Consider the following 17,849-nt stretch of genomic DNA (forward strand, 5'->3'; position numbering starts at 1 on the left):
GAAATTAGCTCATTAAGAGGGAGTGGTTTTCAAATGTTGCTCACTGCTGATGTAACGAGAGACACTGATATTAAGATAAACCTCTGGACTTAATCAGCTTTTAGTTTTTAATTTAACAACTTTACAATTGAATATTGGTATTAGTCTCTTGTTATTCAAAAGATTATGTTTAAAAGTGAAGTAAAAGTCACTGGTAATTCTGTAGCAGTGTTAGGTGGAGTCTGTGTAGTTGGCATGGTGGCGTTTGGTTTACGTTACACCTACAATTTATTAAAGTAGTGCACTTCTCCTTTAAGAAATCAATCGCGTTCGTGTAGCGCAAATGTCCGCAGTTTTGCATGGATCTGCGCTGCTCCACCAATGGGATCGAAGAGATTCTGCAGATCTGCGCACAGTTGCGGAAAGCTGCGCTACAATAAGGCGATCAATTCTTCCTGGAATATGCAGTACTGAGGAGCACGCTGGTGATTGGCTAGCACTGGAGTACGTAACTGAGGAGCACGCTGGTGATTGGCTAGCACTGGAGTACGTAACTGAGGAGCACGCTGGTGATTGGCTAGCGTTTGATCCTGAACCTCAGGCCCCCGGAACAGGATCTCTTGTCAATGCTGACGTTTGATGTTGATGATGGCGGTGGTGGATCTGTCTGTCTTGGACCTGAGTGAGAGAGAAACCCGAGAGAAGCTCTCTCTCTGGGACCGGAGATCCGACGCCATGGCGCCCTTGACAGAGAGACAGACCGACTCCATCCTGGAGATCCGAGCAGCCGCCGAGAACCTACCAATTCCGGCAGAGGTGAGGAGAGACGGCAGGGGAAATGTACAATAATGCTCGGTGGCCCTAGCCAGAAAGTGTCTGTGTTACAATAGTGATGTTTACAATCAGTGATTGAAAACTTTAAGTTATATGAATTAATCTGCAGTTTATAGTGTATTGCTTAAACCTCCATAATAGTAGCAGCGTACAAAATTCAAACGTATTTGTCGCATACCTCTGCTCGCCATTGGGCAGCTTTGGGGCCGAATCAAATAACACATACGAATAACACATATCGGCCCACTAACCACTGATAGCCCAATAAATGTGTGTTATGTAGCATTGTTTGTCCAGATCTGCCACGTATGCAGCCCAGAAGGGAGAGACTAGGCTTTTACAAGTTACTTTTTACAAGATAAGCTGGAACATTGCATGCAGATTGACACTCGAAACTTTAAGAGATACATTGTTGCACAAATAAAATAAGCATAATCTTGCCATAAACACGTTTTGTTAAGGTATCTTGCCATACATAACCTTGTATTTGCACTACATGGAAATTGTGATTATTTGCAGGAGGAAATAAACATAAATATTGATAAAAGTAAAATAAAATAAAACTAACAAATTCTTGCACACACAACCATTGAGATGGGGTGAGATTTTCCCCGAGTCCATGGGGAAGAATATTTTTCAGTTGGATTGAATGTGCAGGGTGTTTGGAGAGAAGCTTTCTCTTTGCAGTGACTTTGTGGAGTTAATAATAATACTAATAATAATAATAATAATATTTATTGGCAGACGCCCTTATCCAGGGCGACTACAACATGAGTGCAAAACAAAGTGCAAAAATACAGTTCAGTAAAGGCATCAATCATTTCAAATTCAATTTAACTAAAACATAGCAATTCAAAATATAATACATTTTACAAGTTCCAATTTACAATTTACACAGGCAAGTACAGTAAGTGAGGTCCTACATCCTGGACAGTAAAAGCGAAGTGCTGTCAAGATGTAGGGAGTTGGGCTCATGTTTTGTGTGGGTTGTTTCAAAATCCAGCTGCCCATCGAGGACCTGTGCAGCCTGACGTCCCGCTCCCTGTGTGCGCCGCTAACAGCCATGGTCCCCGCCTCCACCGAGGACATCTTGCTCAAGGGCTTCCAGTCCCTCGGCCTGGAGAACGAAAGGATAGAGACAGCTCAGCAGGTGCACACTCGCCAACACTGAATAAGCATTGTGGTGCATTTAACTGGAACTTGCCTTGCACTCGTTTTGATTTGGTGGATTGGATCTGATCAATCTCTGGAATTTATTTTGTATAATCTTTCCCTCCCTCCCCATCTCTTTCAGTTCTTCTCTTGGTTTTCCAAACTGCAGACACAGATGGACCAAGATGAAGGAGCAAAGCACAGGTTAGTTCCATGGCTGTGCTCAAGTGAGACCTCTGCTCATAGTGAGATGCTTTACTGGGAGTGTAGACTTGAAAGCAGAGGTCTTGCTGGGACAATGAGTCGTTTTCTGCCTGCAGGCAAACCAGGGATCACCTGAGTGGTTTCCAGGAGCAGTGTGATGCGATCCTGGCCGATGTGAACACCGCCCTGCAGCACCTGGACTCTCTGCAGAAGCAGTACCTGTTCGTGTCGACCAAGACTGGGACACTGCATGAGGCCTGTGAGCAGCTGCTGAAAGAGCAGGTACTGATGCTATTCTGACTGCTTGATAGGTCCTTGAAAATTGAAAAGGCAATTAAAAAAGGCAAAGTAGCGTGAAATACGAGCTGCCCGTTTGACACATTAGTCATTTTATTGATTAGGGAGGACCTATTGTGATGTTGCTGAAGCGATTATATAATTTAGCATTCAATGTATAAAATGGCTTTTTCTTTTAAGATTTTTTTTTTTTTTCTCCTAGGTTTGTTCAGTAGTCATTTGTTGTTCATTGGTTTTAACTGTGGGAAACTATAAACCTCAGTAAACAAACAAGTTAAAAATAAAATGAAATTGTTTTCGGTTTGTTTTCATTCATATAGTCAGAACTGGTGGACCTGGCAGAGAGCATACAGCAGAAGCTTTCCTACTTTAATGAGCTAGAAAACATCAACACGGTAGGAATGTATTACAGTTCATTCAGACTGCAGTTTAAGATTAAGGCTGGCTGCTTTTAAGTTTTTATTGATATCAATAAGTATCTTTAAATGTTTAATTTTCAATTGATGATAAATGGAATGCTTTAAATGAATGAAGTTACTATTAATATTCATTCTTTAACTGTGGTATAAAAATAGCATGTAATGTCTAATATTTTAAAATCAGGTGCCCATTATGAGGAAATGTAGACTAAACCTCAGAATCTGAGGAAAGAACAATCAACAATTGTTTGTTTTTTCCTCCCTCTTTACAGAAGTTGAATTCTCCCACATTGTCTGTGAACAGTGAAGGTTTTATACCCATGCTATCTAAACTGGATGACTGTGTAGAGTATGTTTCCTCACATGTAAGTAGTGTTTATTTATTGTAATTTTTTATTGGTTACAGTTAATTATTCTGGAACTGATTTATTGTGTGCTGTTTTTCCAAAATCAGCTAGTTCCATTAGAAAATATATGACTGACCCTTCTATGAATAATTATGACTTTTGTGTGTGTGATATCAATACAATACAGTATCGTATCTGAAATTGTTCTGATTTTTAAGGATTGAAAGAACCTAATTGAATTAATTCTTCTCTTTCAGCCTAATTTCAAAGACTATCCGGTTTACTTAGTGAAATTTAAACAATGCCTTTCCAAAGCTATGCAACTGATGAAGACTCACACTGTGAACACACTACAAAACCTCACCAGCCAGCTGACAAAAAGGGTAAGCAGCCACACTAACCATGCCATCACAAACCCAGATTAGCACCAGTTCTAGACCACTTAACAAACACTAGTGCTAACTGAGGTCTGGGAAACAAGCAGCATGTTTTTGTCAACCTGCTATTTGATCTTTAACAGGTGCTTGTGGTTCCAAATTGAGTTTCAAAAGGAAATAAGTGGTTTGTTGCTATGAACAAATCATGGAAATGTAAGGGAATGACCCCTTAACCTTGACCTTCAGCACCATTCATTGTATACTCTCTGTTCAAATGAGTAGTTGTCTGCTCTCATATGTCACAAATGTTTTCTGCTCTCCATCAGATAAGTCTAACATTAAATACATTTATTCACAAATTTGATATTTGCTGTTTTTTTTTTTTTTTTTTTTTTTAGGACCCAGCTGGTGTGCCTATTGTGGACAATGCTTTCACACTGTATTACGTGAAGTTCAGAGCCTCCGCTCCTAAAGTCAGAGTAAGTATGACACATTTTTGCGCCTATAGCTTATGAAATTTCAGAAAAACGTAGAATTTCACAGAAAATTGTGTTGTGCTGTATTCCAGCGCTGGAGATTTTTAGGGGCTTTGTGAACAAGTGCTTGTGCACTCTTATAGTCACATGGTTGTATTTTTATATCCAGGATCGAATAATGCTTTAAATTGGGATGTATTTGTTTTCCTTTCATAAGGCAAGACTAGATATCTACAGAGTTGATTAATGAGCATTTCTGTGTTCTGTTGCAGACACTCATAGAACAAATCGAACAGAGATCTGAGAAGATACCTGAGTAAGTAGCTTGTGCTTGCAGAACAGCACTTGGTTTTCATTCAATAATTTATTATTTGTCTGTTTGGGATTGTCAGAACACCTGAACTGATATTTTAGTTAATATTAACCTTTTTTTGTTTGTTTGGTTTGTTTAAATATAACCAGAATCTTATGACACATTTTTCTTATTTTATTACCTTTCTTTTTTGGTACACTCCCCTGTCAGACACTTTCTAAACCATATTCTCTAGTAAATCATACATGCCCATTAAACCTCCAAACAATTGCAATGTCAATTTTCACTTCCACAGCTAGGGCATCTTTATATGTGGGCTGTTCTTCCTTTCAGGTATCAGCAGCTATTGGGTGAAATCCATCAGTGCTACCTGGAACAAAGGGATCAGTTACTCAGTCCCAGCATAACATCCACCATTACAGACCTGACCACCCAGAACAATAAGGACCACTGTGCACTGGTATGATCTTTAACGGGATGTCTGAAATACAGCATGTTTATTCTTGGAGCTACTGGCAATTGTCCTCCTCAAGTAACTTCAGCAGTGCTGTACTGAAGTGTGAGAAGTCCTAACGGCCCTTTTTTCTCTCTGTGCAGGTGCGCAGTGGCTGTGCCTTCATGGCCCATGTGTGTCAGGATGAACACCAGCTCTACAATGAGTTCTTCTCCAAACCAACTGCCAAGCTTGAGTGAGTAGGCCTTTAATATGCCTGATGTCTTTGAATAGAAGTCTGCCCAGTTCTTCAACCTTAGGGCAGATTCATTAGAAAAAAAATCCTAAGCATTTTTGATTCCAATTTGCAGTAGTGTCAAATTGAAATATCCATAAATCAGTTCTGTCCCGGTTTACCAATACAATTCTGTACTGGTTTTGGGTGGTTAGTGAAGTCCGCAGGCAGTTGACATCCCCTGTGAGGTGACTAGTTCTCACTGCGATGTCTTCCTTCCGCAGTGAGCTGCTGGAGAAGCTGTGCCTGTCCCTGTACGACGTGCTCAGACCGCTCATCATCCACTTCATCCACCTGGAGACGCTGTCCGAGCTCTGTGGGATCCTCAAGAACGAGATGATCGAGGACCATGTGCAAAACAACGGTCAGACCCACTGTGAAGCTGCTCAGGGCTGTTGCAACATTTTTTAAGTGGATTGATTGAGGCTGTTGATGATAAACTAATGCCTGTAGACAAATGTGCATGTTTATTGGGGGAACAAACTCTCCAATCAGGTTCTTTCTGGTCTCCCTAGTTTCAGAATTATACCTTATACCGCCTGCACTATAAATTGATTTTCTGTTTCTCTATCCATTAAATAAGACAAAGTGCTTAACAACACAACAGCGATACTCCTTATTAAGAAGTCTAGAGCCCTACAGCTGTAAATCCATGATCTGTAGGACAAACGGGCTTCTGCCAGAGCCACCTGCCTGTCTGTTTCTGGAGGTCCTGGTGTTGGGAAGTACGCCGTTTGTCATTTCAGTGGAACAGCTGGGGGCCTTTGAAGGCGTGATCAAGCAGATGCTGGAGGACGTACAAGAGAGGCTGATGTACAGAACGCACATCTACATCCAGTCTGACATCATCGGCTACAATCCTGCTCCGGGAGACCTGGCCTACCCTGAAAAGCTGGAAATGATGGAGGTGCGGAGAATACAATCTGTCAGTCCCTGTTCATGTCACATGTCCTGGGCCTAGAGACAAATGAACTGTGAACAGCTGCTCTAATTTCCATTCCATAGAGAAAAACCTTTCAAAAGAGGAGGCGTGTGATTTGGCCTAGTTTAGGAATACTTCACCATTGCCACCTCCAACTTAGAGTAGGTGATTTTCACACTTTTTTTTTTTCCTCTCCTTTTTATTTTCCAGAAAATTGCTCAGAGCTTAAAGGAAGAGCAGAAGAAGCTTTCTTTAGATTCGTCATTTTCAGATGTACAGCTGGAGGATGCCGACTCAAAAAATGTGATAAAATCAGGTAAAGCGGTTCAGTTGCCTTCACGAGGAATGTTCCAGAAAAGACAATAATGACAGTAATACATGCTTGAGTCTGTTGGAGCTGGTGGCCTTCTGTCTGTGTAAGTGTTCCCGACACCCATCTCCTGTGGCTGCAGGTACCCCAGATGCCCCGGCAGCGCGGCCCCACGCCTCCATCTCCCCTGCCGACCTGCATGGCATGTGGTACCCCACTGTGAGGAGGACGCTGGTCTGCCTCTCCAAGCTGTACCGCTGTATAGACGTACGTACACTGACATCTTCCAGTAACTCTTCTTGGCCTGGAGAAATTTAAACTGACACAAGCAATTTCCATTCAAGTTTAAGTTAACCGCATAGTACTGAAATGAAAAATGTTCTTGAATAATGGTGTTCTGCATTGTGCCTTCACATGATTATTTTCATCTCATTTCTAGAGAAGGGTTTTTCAAGGTTTATCACAAGAGGCTTTATCCGCATGTATCCAGTCCTTACTGAAAGCTACAGACGCCATTGTGAAAAACAAGGTCAGTGTGATTTTCTGTGATTTTCGAATAGGCACACTCACATCCACCAGTACTCACACAGGACAGTACAGGTGAGAGTCAGCCATCTTGTTGTGTTCCTAGTTTCAGACAGTCTTAGCATTCCTGATCTTGTTTTAACTGCCTTAACTGAAGTTAATCTTGTCTGTAGTTTGCCTTAATTTAAGTCAATTCAGTACAGCTGCTGAGTTGGTGAAAGTAAATAGGTTGCAGGAAAGGTGATTTAGTCTGGGACTAGCAGGAATTCTGTTCCAGGTGGAACCAGTTGGAGACAGTTAGGTATGAATTGGGGGCAGGTAGACAAAAGAGCTGTGCTGTTTCTCTGTGACAAAAAAGTCAAGCAGTTGACCAGGGAACAGAAACCAAGAGCCCCAAAACAATAAAAAATAAAATAAAAAATCTTGTACAATTTAGAAGCATGTGGCCACTACAGTGTCAGGTTTGCAGAATGATTGCCTTCCTGAATGATCTCCTGAATGAATGAATGAATGAATGAAGGTTTCATTTGTGAACGTTGTCGGCATGTTGAAATCCTAGAGATCAAGGTCCGTGATCTTGAGGGCCAGCTTGCTGATCTGTGATGTATCAGTGATATGGAAGATTTGGTCAATCAGCCCATGAGAGAGATGGTGTGCACGCCAAAACCAAGGAGAGCTGAGACCTTAGAGCAGGAAAGTGTAGAGAACTGCTGGGTTACAGTAGGTCGTCACCGCAGAAAAGGGCGCGCACAACCCATAGAGACTAGAGCTAGAAATGCCCAACAGGTTCCAACTGTTGGACACCGAGTTGGACAGTGACAGCTCAGAGGTTGATGGGACGGCAGTTTAGCAACAGAGCACCATGGTGCCCACTCCCCCTCAGAAGAGGGAGGTAGTTATAGTAGGAGAATCATTTCTTAGAAGTGTAGATCACACAGTGTGTTCTAGTGATAAGGAGACCCACATGGTATCTTGCCTGCCTGGTGCTCAGGTTGCAGATCTCCCTAAACTTGTAGACGGGCTACTGGCCAAAGCTGGGGGGAATCCACTGGTCATGGTCCACATTGGAACCAATGACATAGGAAAAGGTAGGGCAGAAGTTCTGCAAGACAAATTTAAAGAGTTAGGAAAGAAACTAAAGAGCAGAACCTCCATGGTAGTTTTCTCCTAAATACTTCCAGTACCACGTGCCAGGCCAGGGAGACAGGCAGAGATTAGAAAGTGTTTGAAATCTTGGTGTAGGGAAGAGGGTTTTAGATTTATGGAGCATTCATCTTTCTTTTGGGATAGATGGGACCTGTACAAACCGGACGGTGTACATCTAAACCGAAGGGGGCTAATGCATTGGGAGAGCGTATGTGCAGAGTAATTGAGGATCTTTTAAACTAGGGACCAGGGGGGCAGGGAGCTCTGACAAAGGGAGATGTTTTCATCGTCTAATCACAGTCTAATCGTCTGTTTTCATCGTCTAATTTCATCGTCGATTAGTTGGGCCTACCAGGGCACAGCTAAAAAAAAATGACATGGCACTTTGTAGTATTAATAATAATAATAATAATAATAATATAATAATAATTATTATTATTATTATAGCAGTTTTCAGCTTCACTGTTCAGCTGGGGTTAAAAAAAACATGACATCAGACAGAGGGACACACGCAGTGGGAGGACACAGGGGAAGAAAAGACAACACACAACAAACATCCCCAAACCCTAAACACCCCACACTGTCCACTCCAATGTCCAGCGGGTTGCTACCCCTAGCAGCCCTAGTGCGCGGTGTGCATGCTAATGAGCCTGGGCAGCTCCGGCCCCCTGGTGGCTGTTACATTATTATTACACTTTGGATCCAATAAAACCACACACACAAAGTACACAGCTTTTCCGTTTCTTGAACTGTTATGTGTAAAACAAGCTACGTATGTTTCTTTACCTCCTCAACTACATTATTATTAATGTTCATAATATACATTGTGTTTATAACACAATCTTATACCCGCGTGCTACAACAGACACAGAGAAAAGACAAAGTAAGCAAGAAAGCAGGGTAGCCAATAAAGGGGAGCAAGCAATAAAAAAAAAAAAAAAGCCTATGAGGATTTTAAAACTTGCAACTAACAGAGATCCTTAAAAACGTATTTAAAATTGTATTTTTAAGACATTTCTTTAAACTAGCATGTGTAGGAGCGCTTCAGAGCCTCTGGAAGTGTGTTGCACAGTGCAGTGCTGCAGAGGCTCTGACTATATGATCAAATTAGTGACGTAAATATTGAATTCAAAATATAAATATATATTGTAAACGAAAAAACAAATGGAAAATGTTTGAGTTTCGTTTTGAGTTTGCAATGGGGCTGCTGAAGAAATGATGATCTTTTAACGAAATATGTTAAAAATATCGCACATAAACTACACCTCACCATAAAGACACAAAAGCAGAGTGCATGTTTCAATGTTAAACTATTTATTTAAAATACTATTTTACTATTGAAATAATATTTTACTTTTAATGTGTTGATCTGTGCTTCACCACCAATTCTAGCTACATCAGACAGTAGGTACCTTTCCTGCGCAACTCCTATGCGATAACTTGTCATAGATTGTCGGTCTATATTTATTTGCTCTGTTGTAAAGTTATTCATGGTTAGACATGCAGATGATGAGCTTTTCCACCAGTCCACGTCTTCCTCTCGTGTGTCATTGTCCAATGTCATTGTTAACACATGAAATCAGATCTAATCACAGTCAGTGTCCTAGGTGGGAAAGGGAAGATGAACACACTCGTGTTTTTTTATTTTCACACAAGTTGTGATCGTATGCATCATCCAGGGTGCATGTACATTTAAATATTGTGCTACTATGCATACTCGTATCGTCTCTCATTTCAGGAAAAAAACATCTACCTCCACAGTCCAGTACTGGACTGCCATGGAAGCTATTTGATGTAGAAAAGCCTGTAAACACCTGTTAATATATACACTATATACAAAAAAGCCCTTTATTTTGTGCACATATGTTTTCTATTGGTTTTACAACTGCCGTCTCAATTTGTTTTAAAGAGAGCGTTACGCAAGATGAGGAAAAACTCAAAACTTAAATAAAATACTTGCATTTAATGCTGGAATTATTTTTATCCGATTAATCGAAGTAGTAATCGACAGATTAATCGATTATCAAAATAGTTGTTTGTTGCAGCCCTAGTTTGTACCTCAATGCCAGGAGTATAAGGAACAAGATGCTAGATGTAACAAATGCCATTGAGGCAGAAGTAATCCTAGTAACGAAACAGAGTCTTTGTGGGTTAAACTTTTGAATAAAAGATCCGGAGGATTAGTGGTAGGAGTGTGTTACAGACCACCCAACTTAGATATTCAGAAAGATGTTGCATTGTAATCAGGACTGCATGTAGCAAGGATGTGGTTGTTATAATGGGGAATTTCAATTTCCCAGACATAGACTATATCAAGAGAAAGAAAATGTTGTGTAGTGCATACAAAAGAGATACAGACAAAACAAAATCTAAAGAATATATTGAGTGCAAAGAGATTTTAAGAAAGGGATCAGGAAATCAAAGGGAAATAAAAAGAAAAAAAGCTCTTGGAGCTAAAACTAATGCAAAGAGCTTTTTTCAATATTACAACAGCGGTCAATAGAGGAGGAAGTGAAACAGATATAGGGCAAAAATGGAAGTATCATGGAAAATTAACAAGATGTGGCAAATGTTCTAAATGAGTGTTTCACAGAAGTTTTTACAAAATAAAAAACGGATAACATGCCACAGGTTAACAACAATGCCAGTAAAACCCTAAGAGAGATCAGGATAAATGAGGAGGGGGTACTAAAGGGACTAGCAGAATTAAAAACAAACAAATCACCTTGGCCAGATGGTATATTTCCAACAGTACTTAAAGAAATGAGGGAAATTATTTATAGGCCGTTTTATATTTATATTAACTAAATATTCCAAATGACACTTAGAACAGGGGATGTGCCAACTGACTGGAAGACAGCAAATGTCATACCAATCCACAAGAAAGGGACAAAACAGAGCCAGGAAATTACAGACCAATCAGTCTCACCTGCATCACCTGTAAAATGTTGGAAAAAATGATTAGTAAGACATGATCTGCCTCATCTAAACCCATGTTGACTATCTCCAAGAATATGGTTTCATTAAAATGCTCCTCTATTTTCTGTCTAATCTATTAGAGTTCTTTGAACATGCAACTGCAGCTGTAGATTGTGTGAAAGAATATTATATGATATACTTAGATTTTCAAAAAGCTTTTGATAAGGTTCTACACCAAAGACTGATCCTCAAATCAGAAGCTGTAGTCATTCAGGGTAATGTAAGTAGATGGATTATGAACTGGTTGATGTATAGGAAACAGAGGGTGTCGATTAGAGGAGTAGCTTCTAACTGGAGTGAGGTTGTTAGTGGAGTTCCACAGGGATCAGTACTAGGGCCTGTGCTTTTTCTAATCTATATTAATGATCTGGACTCTGGGATAGTTTACATACTTGTCAAATTTGCAGATGATACTAAAATAGGTGGCTCAGCAGATACAATCTTGGCAGCACAGGCTATTCAAAGGGACTTGAATATTCAGTTGTGGGCCGACACCTGGCAGATTAAATTCAATGTGGACAAGTGCAATTAATACATGCAGGTAACAAAAATGTCCACTATAATGACACTATGGGAGGAATAGAACTAGATGAAGTATCGCATGAGAAAGACCTAGGAGTCTATGTGGACTCCTCACTTTCTCCATCCAAACAATGTGGGGAAGCAATAAAAAAGGCAAACAGAGTGTTAGGGTATATTGTCAAAAGTGTAGAATTGAGAACAAGGGCATTAATGTTCAGACTGTACAATGCGCTAGTTAGAGCTCATCTGGATACTGTGGACAGTTCTGGGCTCCACACTTCAAGAAACATATCGCTGCTCTAGAGGCAGTTCAGAGGAGAGCAACCAGACTTATTCCAGGTCTGAAGGGAATGTCCTACTGAGAGACTGAGGGAACTGAACCTTTTCACTCTGGAACAGAGGAGACTACGTGGGGACTTGATTCAAGTCTTCAAAATCTTGAAAGCAATCGACCACATCAAACCAGAGGAGCTTTTCCAGATCAGCAGGGACACACGCACCTGGGGACACAGATGGAAATTGGGCTTCAAGGCATTCAGGATGGAAACGGGAGACACTTCTTCATACAGAGAGTTGTCACAATGTGGAACAAACTCCCCAGCGATGTGGTTGAAGCTGAAAATTTGATCACTTAGTTACTAATGGACACCAAACGAGCACGATGGGTCGAATGGCCTCCTCTCGTTTGCAAACTTTGTTCTATGTTCTTAAATCAATACTGACTTTAAATTCCCAGCATTGAGTGTGGGGTAAGCTGCTAGTGGGGGTGTCTGTGCTAACAGGACTGTGTTCTTTGTGCTGTGCAGACACAGATTGACGGTCAGCTGTTTCTTATCAAACATCTCCTGATCTTGAGGGAACAGATCGCTCCCTTCCACACGGACTTCGCCATTAAGGAGATTTCTCTGGATCTCAAAAAAACTAGAGGTACGTGCCTTCATCACAGGATTCAGACCAGGCCTGTCTTTATCAGATTGTCTGCCAATTTAATCTTCACTTTTTCACCCAGAATTACATTTGATTTTTCTTTGTGAAAAGGTTATTTATTAAAAAATTGTTTATTTATTGCTTAATTATAACTTAAGTGTTCATTTGTGTGTTACCAAGTTATAATGGCAATGTATTAAATATGACAGTCACCTCTGCCTTTAAAGGTTCACCATTCCACCACTAACTTGTTCATTCTTCCATTCCTTCTTGACAGGAATACATTATATTTTTAATTGGCATTTTTGTGCTTGACCTCCCATAACTGCAAATATACACAACATATTGTAATCAATATAGTATTGTTTTCTTGCATGTAAAAATTACACTACAGCAAGAAGCAAAATGTATAGCAATTACTAATTTTATCTGATGGTTACATAGCAGAAAAAAATAGACATTCCAACTACATGGATGAAATCTGGTTTACTATTTGTGTAGTTTTAGATGTCATCCAGTAGAGGGGGCTCCTGTGTTGTTTAGCATGACGGCATTAAAAGCCCTGCGACTTGCTTTTCCTTTTCAGATGCTGCTTTTAAAATTTTGAATCCCAAGACTGTTCCTAATTTCTTTCGTCTGAACAGTCACAATGCTATCCTTGAGTTTCTATTAGAGGTAAGGCGTTTTACCTTTCCTTATGCAAGCCTTGTAAATGTGATCTGAGATATGTTTTCATATATGTCTATGTAGAAAATCTCCCTTTACGTTCCGAGTGATATTATATTAGAGGTTAAATGTTTCACTTTGACCACAGATTCTGAAATCAGTTGAGAAAAATGGCCTGTTGTGCAAAACATGTTACTGTGGCTCAAAGTGAGGGTGGTTTTTCTGCTGCAGGGAACCCCAGAGATAAAGGAGCATTATATAGACTCCAAGAAAGACGTCGATCGCCACCTGAAGTCCAGTTGTGAGCAGTTCATCCAGCAGCAGACCACACTGTTTGTGGGGAACCTGGAGGAATTTCTGACGAAGGTGAAAATAGAAAAGACTGTCATAGAGAGCATTAGCTGCACTGATTAAGAAAAACAGGGTAACATTAAACTATGAAAGGGTAGTGTATATATATTATTTTCTTTTATTACCCTGCATCTCTTCAGTTTTGCTCATGTAATTGTTACGGTATTTATACCACTTAAATATGTTTCTTTTGCTGTAACACCCTTAGCTGGTGGAGATGGGTCTTGATGGCTGTTGGTTGGCTTGGTGTTTCAGGTGGCAGCGCTGAAAACCATGGCCAGTCAAGGGGGCCCAAAGTACAACCTCGCTCAACAGCCATGGGCACAGCCAGGTGAGATGCATCTGTTTATCTGCAATAAGAAAATATAAAATTGTAACCAATCCTTTAATAATTTCCATGTTCTAGGCTAAAATCTAACTTATTTTTATTATTTTTGAAAATATATATGGGCTACTATAACAATCAGTGATAGTGTCCAAAAATAAGTGAAATGGGTGAAATAATGATACCTGATTTAAATATTGTATGATTGTGTGTACAAATCATGCTTCTTATCAGTTACCTAAAGTGGGCTAACCCTTTAACCCTTAGAGTTGACCCTTACTGCTTTTCTTCCTGTCCCTCACAGCGAAGATCAATGACATCGTGACCGCGACCTACAGAACTATGAAAACGAAGCTGCCGATGACTATGCAGAGCTTATCTTTGTACCTGGCCAACCGCGACACAGAGTTCATCCTGTTCAAACCAGTCAGGGTAGGTACTTCACACCGAGTGTTTGACAGAATAGATCCCCCGAGACTTGCTTACAATCCAAAAGGCAGTTCGGCTTGTATTATCTTTTCTAATTGCAGCAGGGGCAGATACTTTTCCACACAAGGCATGATAACTCTAAAACAAGCGTTTTACTCTGTGACACCTTCTTATGTTTCCAGAACAATATTCAACAAGTGTTCCAGAAGCTCCATGCACTCATACAGGAGCAATACAGCGGAGAGGACCTCCAGATCATAGCCTGCCCTTCTATGGAACAGGTAAAACCTCATACACTTCACGGCTCAATATTACAAGCGGGATCCAATGAAAAAGGAAAAAATACAATACAAAAACTGGGGCCCATGAAGCAAGGGCGCCTCAAAGAGCTTTCCTCACTTTTTTTCCACTTTCTCTTACAGATCAACTTACTACTGTCTGTGAATAAATAGCATCCTGTTGAGATGGTCCTGAATGAAGGGGTGTTATTGGCCGGGCGAGCAGGAGGTGCTATCGGACTCCAGTTTGTTGGCTTCCACAGCGGCTGCAATCTCGGGCAAGCTCACTCCAAAATCTGTGAACTGCAGGTCTTCACCAGCTGAAGCGACATCCAGGGCTTGAGTGATCTTGAGAGGTTTCCTGGGATTCATAGTCAATGCATTTCTACCAAAGACCAAGTCATGCTGACAAAGGAAAAAAGCTGGCCTTGCAAACATCTGACATGCCTGTCCTTTTTGAGTTCTGTGTATCTGTCATTATTAAACGTAGTAACACTAGTTCCAAAACCGAGAACCGCAGGAAGAAGGTGGGCCTGAGGTGGATGTTGGGTGAGGCTCCTCGGCTTGGAAGCAGCCTGGACTTGGTCCTTTCTGACGTCCACATGGGATCTCTTCCATTATCTTTTGGTACCTTTTCTCTTTTATACCAACCTTTTTCTATATAATAGTGCATACGGGGACAGCTGAGATTGTACATTTGACACAACAGTTTCCATGCCATTAACTCAAATGCGGGGTGTTACTATGAAACTAGCAGGTAATTCGGGAGCAGCGGTTATCATTGTAGATGCCTGTACTTGTCCGGTTCCAGATTAGAGGTGGGGGTTCCTGTAATCAGACTAGAATGCCATATCGTTAATTAAACGTCCATCTTGCAAGTATTCCAGGAAACTGACTGTTTAACAGGATCACTGGAATCCTACAGCACAAACAGGCAGTTGTTTCTGGGTACAGTGGTTTAGTATCAGGGATGCTTGTGTTTTGATGTGGGTTTTGCCACTGAGGGGAGCTTAAGCCTGTAATAATACATGAGCATGTTTATACCAGAGCCTTATTCAGGTGGGAAACAAACGGCAGCTTGCTTTTAATGCATGGTCTTCATTAAATTGATTAAAAAGGGTGGAGTAATGTTTATATTCACAGCCTTTATTTTTTTTCTTTTGGATGCTTTGAGCTTTCTCAAATCAAAAGTGTTGTTTGTACCGTTCCTCTCTGTCTGCTGCCAAATACCTCTATTTATCATGATGTTGGGGGCAGATGTCACATCACCATTTTCTTCTAGAGCTCCAGTTCCATTAAGTGTGCTTTTCCACCGACATTTGGCAGATAGTTGAGTCAGAGCTTTTGAACCTACACAAAAGATTCGGCTTAACTGAGCATATTTGCTGGGCTTTGCACACTTCCACAGCTAACCCAGAGGGCCCTGCCTGTAAGGCACTGAAAACACACAGGGTCAATGGGGTTTGGGGTTTCTGCACATTGTGAGTATGAGGAGCCTTTGTACTTCTCATGCCAGAGTGCAATACAGAGCAGATTGATATCTCTGACCCAGAAATGTCCCGCGTGCGCTAACTGTAGTTCACGCTCTCTATTCACATAGGCCTTTCATTGTGCCTGCACTGAGAAGACACTTCTTAGATAAAGAGACAAAGCTTAAATGCAAGACATCAGCCTATTTTATTTTTGGTCAGAGAACGGTCTTTGAAGGAGGCTTTGGTATAAAGTGTTTTGCTCTAACTGTGTAAAGCTCATGGTTTAACTTTCAAGAGCCAGGTTTTATGTTTGACACGTTAGTAAATTCCAGTGAGCCTTGTAAAGTTACACCTCTGTCTGTGTGTGCAAGACTCCATGCGCAGGGGACACGGATTGCTGCATATTTTTATAATGATCGACATCAAATTTCTAATGTTGCAAATGATTAAAGGGGAAGTGATTCTCTCAGGCGTAGTTGCACACTGTATGGTAACTTCTAGTGCACTTGGATGATCTACTTAACTGATTCAGATGATTTCATGAATTTGCGACCAGTTTAAATGGAAATATCCACCCAACTGCACATTGCAAATTCCAAATGTTACCTGATGCTGCCTTTTGATTGGCCAGAGGCTCCCTGCATCTGTGTAATAGAAAACTGCGAACAAGTGCGGTGTTTATCCATTTGAAGTATGCAGGTGCGTCATGAATACAAATATTTGTGTCAAGTTCTAAATATATAAGATCTATTTAACATTTTCTTTATCATCTTCTATATAGCAGTGTATATAAAATTAAAATATTTATCTACTCGGATTCATGATGAAGTTTAAATAAAGCTTTTTTTCCTCTCTCTCTCTCTCTCCACCTCATGACTCATTTTATTCAGGCTTACAAGGACTAAATTACTGCCCATAGGTATGCTGATCCTGTGGAGTGTCAGGTTCAGCACTGTCTGTGCCCTTTTACCTATTCTCAACTTTCACAATGAAATGCAAACTGAGCTTTAATTCTCTTTTGTTATCTTTGGGCCAGGCATCATGGGAAATGTATCAGCTGTGTAGTGTTTTTTAGTTTTTAATTCCAAATGCTTATTCTTACCAGCTGAATGGAATCAATGATTTTTTTTTTATCATGCGCAGAGTTGAAATAGCAATATTATCTAATATATTTCCCTGATTTATCACATTTACCACTAAAAAAATGATCGAGTCTAACCACTTTATCCTGGATTAAAATACAGTATTCAGCAGGAAATACATATATACATGTATTTGTTGAGACTGGCATTCACCCACAAGATCTTCCTTCGGGTGGTGAAGACTGCTTGTATTTTGGGACTAATGCTACAGTCTTCTATAATTCTCTATTTAAAATCAACTGGATTCACAGAAGAGATCAGGACAGCAACTCAACATTACACATTTCATACCACAAAATGAAAAAGATCTGAAATTCATTCATTCATTTTGTGGATGAAATGATGAAAGCTTTCATTTCATCCACAAAATGAAATGCAACTTTTACATTTTGTGCACAAAATGTTTTAATCCTTACATAATTTAATGGACATAAAATGTAATGCGGCTCATATGGTATACGAGCACATTAGAAGTGACGTAACCCCTCAGTAAAATCAGTACAGTGTTAAAGCCTCCCAACGTTGAAATCCACTATTGAGGTCGCAAATGCCATGTCCACTAGCTGTACTGTGGTGTGTGTGTCTGTGTATGTGTGAGGAAGGGGAACCAACAAGCCTATAATAACCATCAGTCACTTAGCAGACATTTTTAGACAATTTGTAGATGTGTTTTAGATTAAGCGGTAAACTATGCAAACATTAATTCACTTAACTGTGTAACATCAGTTT

General features: G+C 40.4%; 1 protein-coding gene across 1 annotated transcript; it reads left to right on the forward strand.

Moving 5' to 3' along the window:
• The first annotated feature begins 593 nt into the window (after window positions 1-593).
• cog3 (component of oligomeric golgi complex 3) lies at window positions 594-16,840 on the forward strand. The gene is made up of 23 exons (XM_066706657.1): window positions 594-795; window positions 1,817-1,963; window positions 2,108-2,169; window positions 2,286-2,451; window positions 2,787-2,861; window positions 3,158-3,250; window positions 3,490-3,615; window positions 4,008-4,088; window positions 4,358-4,401; window positions 4,732-4,858; window positions 4,996-5,087; window positions 5,351-5,490; window positions 5,873-6,033; window positions 6,259-6,364; window positions 6,501-6,625; window positions 6,798-6,887; window positions 12,337-12,457; window positions 13,044-13,132; window positions 13,355-13,489; window positions 13,730-13,805; window positions 14,104-14,231; window positions 14,411-14,509; window positions 14,651-16,840. Exons 1-23 carry the CDS (start codon window positions 619-621, stop codon window positions 14,678-14,680), a joined length of 2,490 nt encoding a protein of 829 aa, XP_066562754.1. The 5' UTR covers window positions 594-618; the 3' UTR covers window positions 14,681-16,840.
• The last annotated feature ends 1,009 nt before the right edge of the window (window positions 16,841-17,849 follow it).

This window comes from Amia ocellicauda, chromosome 6 (genome assembly GCF_036373705.1).
Source record: "Amia ocellicauda isolate fAmiCal2 chromosome 6, fAmiCal2.hap1, whole genome shotgun sequence".
Taxonomy (NCBI): domain Eukaryota; kingdom Metazoa; phylum Chordata; class Actinopteri; order Amiiformes; family Amiidae; genus Amia; species Amia ocellicauda.

Excerpts from the sequence above, each read along its gene's own strand:
- cog3 (XM_066706657.1), top strand. The coding sequence starts at position 619 with ATGTTGATGATGGCGGTGGTGGATCTGTCTGTCTTGGACCTGAGTGAG. Across the intron at positions 2,452-2,786 it reads AGCAGCTGCTGAAAGAGCAG|TCAGAACTGGTGGACCTGGC; the intron begins GTACTGATGCTA and ends TCATTCATATAG. Across the intron at positions 5,491-5,872 it reads GGACCATGTGCAAAACAACG|TGGAACAGCTGGGGGCCTTT; the intron begins GTCAGACCCACT and ends TTGTCATTTCAG.